At 41.4% G+C, this 9,012-nt stretch overlaps 1 protein-coding gene across 3 annotated transcripts in view; it reads right to left on the minus strand.

Moving 5' to 3' along the window:
- Usp14 (ubiquitin specific peptidase 14) overlaps positions 1-8,746 on the minus strand; it is a 46,263-nt gene extending 37,517 nt beyond the window's left edge. The window contains exons 1-3 of one of the 3 annotated variants that reach the window (XM_040728102.1): positions 8,536-8,746; positions 2,607-2,752; positions 674-706 (exon numbers count right to left, since the gene is read on the minus strand). In XM_040728102.1, the coding sequence (XP_040584036.1) occupies positions 674-706; positions 2,607-2,752; positions 8,536-8,551 (195 nt within the window). In that variant the 5' untranslated portion in view covers positions 8,552-8,746. Of the gene's footprint in view, positions 1-673; positions 707-2,606; positions 2,753-8,250; positions 8,394-8,535 lie in introns of those variants that run through there. The other 2 variants (XM_013122764.3, XM_013122765.3) reach the window with 2 other exon arrangements.
- Positions 8,747-9,012: the final 266 nt, after the last annotated feature.

The raw sequence follows: 9,012 nt of genomic DNA on the forward strand, positions 1-9,012 counted from the left end.
ATGTACATAAAATAGAAATAAATAAAATCATTTAAGAAATTCTAAGAATCTAAAACAAACCAGGTAAAGTCTATACTAAAACACAACTTTGCTATGACAAATAGAGACCTAAACAAAATAGGAAGTATGCCATACTCAAATGCAGGTTCTTGACTTCTAAAATTAATACTGAATTGAAAAATATATTTGAAAAGAGGAGAACTCACAGTATCTTATTTCATAGTTATTTGCTTTGGTTATCAAGATCACATGATACTAGTATAAGTTTAATCAACTAGATCAATGAGACAAAGAGCTCACAGATAGACCTGTAGCTCATTTTCAAGAAACTCTAAAACAAATCAGTTGGTGGGGAAAAAGAATTATAAATAAATGATGATGAATAACTGGAAATACACATTTAAAAGGAGCTTTTGGGGCGGGCGTTGGTGGCGCACGCCTTTAATCCCAGCACTTGGGAGGCAGAGGCAGGTGGATCTCTGTGAGTTCGAGGCCAGCCTGGTCTACAAGAGCTAGTTCCTGGACAGCCTCCAAATCCACAGAGAAACCCTGTCTCGAAAAACAAAAAATAAATAAATAAATAAATAAATAAATAAAATAAAAGGAGCTCTTGGGATTTATTTTGGTGAAATAATTGGATCATTTCATTGTAATGAGTGTTCTTAATACTTACATTTTTCATTTTGATGTTTCCCCAGTCATCATCCTATTTCAAAGACAAACAAAAATGTTTAACCACCTCTGCACAATTATTAAACTTCAAACTACCTCAAAATAAATTTACATGCCTGCCCCAAAGCTAGAAATTCAATCCAAACCTGCTTGACTTGTTGTATACATCATACTGTGATGCCTTTTAACTTAAACCTCTCTCACGCTCTGCTCCCTTAGTTTAAAACAAACATAGAGTTGGAAAGTAATGAAAAGTCATTAATAGCCTAGTATACAAGACATATGCAATAAATGTTAATCATTATTAGTCAGTTTTTTTTCTTTAATTAATATTTTCTGCTATAGTATACTAACAGGACACAGCTCAGCACAAACTAGTTATCCAAGTACCTGATAGCCAAAGATTCAAAGAATTTGGGAAGTAAAAAACTTTCCATCAACACCTTATCTATACCCAACAAACAAGGCAGGCAGATATTTCAGAATATCACATGAAACCAGACAAAAATATTTTTCTGCTAGCCTTATATGGTATTATAAACAATAAGAGGGGGGGGAAACACATCATTTTTGTGGCCCTTCACCAAAGGCTACTAAGCTGGAACTTTAAAATAAGTTCTATGTGATCATTCCAAAGGAATTAAAGGGGAAAATAGCTTTTCTCTCCTTTTAAATAAATATTTTTCCTCCCATCTCTAGATAGAAGTTATAAGCAATTACTTTTTAAAAATTTTTTATGTGCACTAATGTTTTTGCCTGCATGTACATCCGTATGAGGGGTACCAGATCCCCTGGAGTTACAGTTGTAAGCTTCCATGTAGGTGCTGGAAATTGAACCCAGGTCCTCTGGAAAATAGTCAGTATTCTTAACCACTGAGTAATCTCTCTAGGCCCCACAGAAATTAATTCCTTTTTCTTTGGGGGGAGGACTTAAGACAGGGTTTCTCTATGTAGTCATGGCTGTCCTGAAACTCACTCTGTAGACCAGGCTGCCCTTGACCTCAGAGATTCACCTGCCTCTGCCTCCCAAGTGCTGGAATTAAAAGATTCTTCTTTAAAATGTAGACTGAGAAAAATTGGGGGGGGGGGGATAAAAGTGTCCCATCATTTGAAAACCAGGAATTTGATGAAGATGTTAAACTCAATTTCAACATTCAAATACATTACAAAAATACATACTACAGTGTTTTTAAAAAGCAAATTATCGTGAGTTCGAGGCTGGGCTGGACCGACAGCCTCCAAAACAATACAGAGAAACCCTGTCTCGTAAAAACCAAAAAAAAAAAGCAAATTATCCCTACTGTTGCATTTTTATTATTCTATAGTTTGTATGTATGAGTGTTTTGCATGCCTGGCGCCTTGGGAGACCACAAGAGGATATCAGATCCCCTGGTACTCTAATTACACACAGTTGTGGCCCCCAGGTGGGTGTTGGGAATTGAACCTGAGTCCTCTACAAGAGCAACAAGAGTTCCTAACTACTGATCCATCTCTCTAGCCCCTGGTTGCATATTTTTAACAGATAAAATGTTCCATTCCTGTACATGAAATTACTAAAGATATACAAATCCATTTTATATTAGTCCAAACAAAAATAAACTTAACATCACAGAAAAAATTCTAACATTACAGATAATTATAAGATACTATAGTCCTGATCACTTGAGGTATCTACTGAATAAAATTTCAAATGATACTTTGTAATATTGTATTTTTGAAATAGACATGATATTCCTCACACACACCACATCAATAAAACAGTTTAAACAGGGGGCAGAAGCAGGCATACCTGTGAGTTCAAAGTCAACCTGATATTCAGGCCACTCAGGGTTACATCATACAGTTGTGTCTCCAAAACATTTACATTAGCGATAATCATATTTTCTAGCAATAATTATATAAGCAAGATTAATGAAATTTTAGATCACTTTTACCTTCAGGGTCCCTCCTTTCACCATAACTTTTTGTCTGGCTGGCTGGACTCCAGTCAGTGCAAAAAGCTGGGCCTTGAACACCATTGGAGATTCATCAGTATTCAATTCTACACCTTCAAATTTCTCCTTTCCCCATTTTACTGTAACTGTAAACAAAAACATAATGATTTTTCACTACATACTTTTTTAATTTATAGACCTCAAATTTAGAAAATCCCTTAGGGAATAACTCTTAAAGATAAAAATATGCCAGGCCCTACCACTGGGAGGCAGAAATAACTGTCTTGGTGAGTTTCAGGCCAGCCAAGACTACAAAGAGACCCTATCTCAATTCCACCCTCCAAAAAGAAGAAAGTCAAAATATGTCCATTGTTTTATTCCCCAAATAAGTAATATACATGCAATGGATCCAAAACAAAATTTTACTCGATTTAATTCAGGTTCTCATTATATAGATAAAAGCATGTTATAAGCTCAGTGGTACAGCATCTGCCTAGTACACAGATAACATGAGCTAAACTCCCAGCACTGCAGGATAAAGAAGGGGAGGGAAGGAAGGCAGAAAGGGGGAAGCAGTAAGGGGAAAGGAGCAAACGGAACAGGGAGCAGAGGGGAAGAGAGAGACCGACTTGAGAATCTGACTGATCCATTAATGTCACAAAATTGGCTAATAAATACCACCCAAGTATTCTAAATTGTACTCCAACAATCTCTGTAAATTAAGGTGAACCTCTGATCACACTGAACTATTTCCAGAATAAAGTTCCTGGCCTTCATGATGTGGTTAGCCTAACAACCATTTAAAGCAGTGTTCTCAACCTCCCTAATGCTACGACCTTTTAGTACAGTTCCTCATGTTGTTTTGACCCCCCAGCCATAAAATTATATTTATTGCTACTTCATAACTGTAATTTTGCTACTGTTATGAATCATAATGTAAATACCTGTTTTACAGGTTGAGAACCACTTATTTAAAGCAATATATACTGTTGGAACAGAGTTTATGAAATAAAACTCATGGGGTGGTGGTTGGTGGTGTACACCTTTAATCCCAGCACTTGGGAGGCAGACACAGATGGATCTCTGTGAGTTCGAGGCCAGCCTGGCCTACCAGAGCTAGTTCCACAACAGCCAGGGCTACACAGAGAAACCCTCTATCAAAAAAAAAAAAAGAGAGAGAGAGAGAGAGAAGAAAAATCTTGAGGAATAAAAGAGCAATGAAAACAGGTTAAGGAATTATAATCCAGGCGGGGTATGTGGTTGCACACTTTTAATTCTAGCATTCAGGAGACAGACAGAGTTCATGGCCAGCCTCTCTACAGAGTTCCAGGCCAGCACTAGCTACATGAGACCTGTCTCAAAAGAAAAAGAAAGAAAGAAAGCAAAAAAGAGAAAGAAAAAAGTTGCAACAATTCTTGGGCCCATGAGATGGTTCAGTGGATAAAGGTTTGATGCTTAGCTTACAAGCCTGATGACCAGAACTCAACTCCAAGCGCAAATGTCAGTGAGTACACAAATGCCATTTCATACATGTGCAAGCACACACTTGGAGGTCAGAAAAAAGTTATTTTTGGGAGTTGGTTCTGTCTTTCCACTCTGATACACACACACACACACATATTCTCTCTCTCTCTCTCTCTCTCTCTCTCTCTCTCTCTCTCTCTCTCTCTCTCACACACACACACACACACACACTCTTACACCATTTTTTGAGAAAGATTAAATGAAAGGTTGTTTCCCAAGAGATACTCAAGTATACAAAAATCCAAAGGTATGCTGGCTATGGTCTTTTTCTTCCCCAATTATTTGGGGTTTAGAGATTTAGTCTTAGTATATAGCTGAGACTGGGCTCAAACTGGCAATTCTCCTGCCTTGCTTTCTGAGGGAACATGCCCGCAAGCACAGTATAAAAAGTATCTTTTACTTTTTTATTACATTTTACTTATTACTGAGTGTATGTATGTATGTATATGGGGGTACATATACTACTGCAAGCATGCTGAGGTCAGAGGACAATTTGCTTAAGTTGTCTCTCCTTCCGCCATGTAGGTAGGTACTAGGGATAGAACTCACATTGCACAACAACAACTTTTACTTTGATGCTCCCCCTACCCAAATGTTTCTTACAACAGAAAATAATAAAGATTAGTGAGGATGTAGAAAAACTAGAATCCGGGCTGGAGAGATGGCTCAGTGGTTAAGAGCACTGAATGCTCTTCCTAAGGACCTAGGTTCGATCCCCAGCACCCACATGGCAGCTCAGAACTATCTATAATTCCAGTTCTGTGGCAGGACACCAATGCACATAAAAAAAGAAAAAAAAATTCTAGCTGTGCTGTGGTGGCACACACCTTTAATTTCAGCACTAGGGAGGCAGCGGCAGGCAGATCTCTTCAAGGACTGCTCTACAGAGTAAGTTCCAGGACAGCAGAGAAACCCTATCTCAAAAAAAAAAGAAAAAGAAAAGAAAAGAAAGAAAGAAAAAGTTTAAGCACATAATAACTGCATTAATCTCTTCCTAGAAGTATAGAAACAAGGATTCAAAACAGCTACATGTGTGCTTCAGAGCAGCATCATTCAGACAAAAGTTGAGGAAGGGGTTGGCAAGTGGCCAGTAGCAGAGCACTTGTCTATCAAGTATGAGGCTCTAGGTTTGATCCCTATAGCAAAGGGTACAGGAATAGAAATGGAAAGGGGAGGGGAAAAGAGAAGAGAGGGAAGGGGACATGCTGGGAAAAGCTCACTCTGAAATATCATTCGATTTATAATAGAAAATTCTTAGATACATTACAACACAGATGAAGTGTGGAGACAAGATGTGAGGTGAGGCAAACCAATCATAAAAGGGCAAATTTGATGAGATTGTTTTATGCAAGATACTCAAAGAAGTCAAAAATCACTAATAGAATACTGTTGGCAGGGGCTAATTGGCAAGCAGACATGGGGAAATGTTTTCAATGGCTAGAGTCTCTGCTTGAGAATGAATAGATTCTGGAAATAATGATGGTTGTACAAAAATGTCAAAGAATTTAGGTGACAGATGATTTACGCTAAAAACATCTGAGTTGTAACATGTGCCTGTAGTTTCAGCTAATCAAGAAACTGAGGCAAAAGAACTCTTTGTGCACAGCATTTAGACCTAGGCCACATCAAAGGAAAAGAAAAAAAGATGGTCAAAGGTAAAGTTTACCACAATTAAAAAGCCTTGCTCAAGGCAGGCAGTGGTGGTCCATGCCTTTAGTTCCAGCATTCAGGCGCAGAGGCAGACGATCTTGGAGATGGGAGGCCAGCCTGGTATACAATGTGAGTTCCAGGACATTCTACAACACAGAAAAACCCTGTCTCAAAAAAAAAAAAAAAAAAAAAAAAAAAAGGCCTTGCTCAACTTCAAATAGCTAACTTTTGAAATGTGTAAATAATAAAACTCAAGCAAATACATTGAAAACTGTCTTTTCAAAAATGGGAATTTCAAAACAAAGTTCCAGATTCCACAACAGTCTGCTGAGTATGCTAAAAACTGATTTAATGGGTCCAGAGAGATAGTTCAGCAGATAACAGCTCTTGTTGCTAAGCCTGACAACCTCAACCTGGGTTCAATCACACATGATAGAAGAAGAAACCGATTCCTCTGACCACCAAACACATTCTGCATACATACCTGCTTCATATACAAAAAATAAACATTGATTAAGTAACAAGTACATTACCCATCTTTAGAGAACCTAATACAATTAATAAATAGGATGTGGTAGTTATAATGATGTTTATTATCAAGACTAAAGGCTCAAAGAGCAACTTTTATTTTTAAGACTTGGGCTCACTATGTAAACCAGCTTGGCCTTGAACTCACAGGGAGACTGCCTGCCAAGTGCTGGGATTAAAAGTGTACACTACCACACACATAGCTAAACAGGAGTCTGAGCCAGGAAGTATTCTTATTTTTTTGTTTGGTCTTCCTTTTTGGAATAGGATCTCCCTATGTAGCCTACACTGTACCAAAACATGTGATCCTTCTGTCTCGGTGCTTCAAATGTTCAGATTAGAGATACGAACCACCATAACACAACCAGAAAAGATTTCTTGGAGGAACTATTAACTTTTGAATTATCACTGCCAACTTGAGTTGAATCTCAAAACAAAGGTATTAGCCAGAGTATACAAGTATTCCTAAAATGGACAAGAAAGACATTTAGCATTGACTTCTGAGATAGCAAAAATCCTCAGAGTGAATTACAAAGTAGCAGAGGAAACTGGAAGCTATAAGAGTGGATCAGGAAAGGTAGCATACGGTTGTCCATGCCTTTAATTCTATCACTTGGGAGACAGAGGCAGGTGGATCTCTGAGTTCAAGGCCATCATGAGTGAGTTCCAGGGCAGCCAGAGTTACATGGAGAAACCCTGTCTCCAAAACACCAAAAAGAAAAAAACAAAAGTAGCATTTGACATGCTAAAACATACACATGGCCTTTTATAGTATATGCAATGTGTAATCCCTGAAAGAGTTAAATAAAAGCTGCTTGGTCTGTTTGATTATGAGACGACTCTAGCAGCAGCAGGGAAAATGGATTCAAACGTGGCACAAACTGTAATCATAAACTAAAGGCAAAGGCACTAGGAATACAGCTTCATGGTACAGTTTCTACTTAGTATGCACAAGACCCTGGGTTTGAGCTGCTATAACTCAAGAGCAACAAGTTGTCTTTTGCTTCTCTTTTTGATTTTTTGAGACAGGGTTTCTTCTGTTTTGGTTCCCTAGCTGTCCGGGAACTCTCTCTGTAGACCAGGCTGGCCCTAAAATCTGAGACCAACCTGACTCTTCTGGAATCAAAAGTGTTAGCCAAAGTTTTAAAGTAGTGTATAAAGATAACATAGGACTCAATGAAAATAGTATTAGAAATAAAGGATGCCAGGTATGGTGGTGCACATATTTAATGCCAGCAACAGGGAGGTAGCGGAGACAGGTGATGTCTTGAGTTCCAGGCCAGCTAGGCCTACACAGCAGACCTTGTCTCCTGTCTCCAAATAAATAAATGAATGCAAGAATGCATCGTAAAATTAACTATTATTCTTGGCTCATATCATTCTTTAAAAACAATTACACTCTTATAAAGGATTATGTATGCCAAAGTGGAGAGTAAGAGATAATCAATAAATCACATCCACAGCCAATTGGAGTCGCCGAACACATTTTTGGAGGCCATTTTGACTAAGAGTAGGAACAGTGAAGTCCATTAAGGAAAACGTGATCCTCGGTCATACCTTGGAAAGCCAGCAAGACTGCTGACAAATGCCAAAGGGAAGACAAGGCACTCGCCAGTATTTGTATTCATCTAACCTTTGAAGCTAACACTATGTTTCATCTCCGAAGTCCAAAACAATGTATGCTGAAGTTAAAAGGAAGCATGAAAAAGAATGATTTGCAGTCGGCTTCGAGACAGAACTGAAATTGGCACAAAGGGAGCAGTGGAACCCAAAGGGTGAGCATAGGGAGCTACTGAGAGCAATCCCAAGCAGAAGACCTTATACCGGAGACCTTCCATCCCCAACTCCCTTCTCCACGCTCATTCCGCTGCTGTCATCTAGGACCTCAAGGCAATCACACTCCACCAGAAGTGTCTTCCTAACCCCCAGGACACACCCTCACCTTTCACAGCACACTAGGACAGCGACGGAAACTATTCTGCAGAGTCACGACTCTCGAGACTTCCCCCGTCTCCACGCCTGCTCCCACCCCACCCACTCGGAGGCTCGGCGGAGGAGCTCCCACGCATAGCTGGGCTTCCGACTCGCGAGGCCGCCCGCCAGCCCGCACTCCCCACCACTTCCCACCGTGGCCCTCCGCGGCTGTGCCCTGCGCGCGCCTCTGCAGGCTGGGCCTAAGCGGGGAGGCCTAGCGTCCGCGGCGAGGGCGCGGCGCGAGGGAGCTCACCGGAGTAGAGAGGCATGGCGGGGCAGACGGGAGGAGACGGCGCTGGAGGCTGGGTCTGACAAGGACGGCAGAGAGATAGGAGGCGGCTTGCGGAGCCGGCAGGAGGAAGCGCGGTGGTGGCGGCAGCTCCGGTGCGACAAGCCTCATTCAAACCGGCCACTGGCGATGACGCAGCAGCACGCTGTTCGCCCTGGGAGCCACTGCAGGGGGGGGGAGGTGGCGGAGGAGGCGCCGCCGCGCGAGATAGAGGCGAGGCCCGGGGGGGAGGGGAGTCCAGGGAAGAGGGGCGGGCCAAGTGGAGGAGGGGCCTGGGGACGAGGAGAGGGCAGGGGCGGGCCGAGGGAGGGGAGGCGGGGCCTGGAGAGGAGGGGGCGGGCTGAAGAAGTTGTGAGGGCGGGGCCTGGGAGGATGATGGGAGGGCAGGGCTGGCTGAGGGAAGAGGCGGGGCCCGTGGGGCGTGAAGGGCGGAAGGGAGGG

The sequence above is a fragment of the Mesocricetus auratus genome, unplaced genomic scaffold (genome assembly GCF_017639785.1).
Source record: "Mesocricetus auratus isolate SY011 unplaced genomic scaffold, BCM_Maur_2.0 Super-Scaffold_100018, whole genome shotgun sequence".
NCBI classification, from domain to species: domain Eukaryota; kingdom Metazoa; phylum Chordata; class Mammalia; order Rodentia; family Cricetidae; genus Mesocricetus; species Mesocricetus auratus.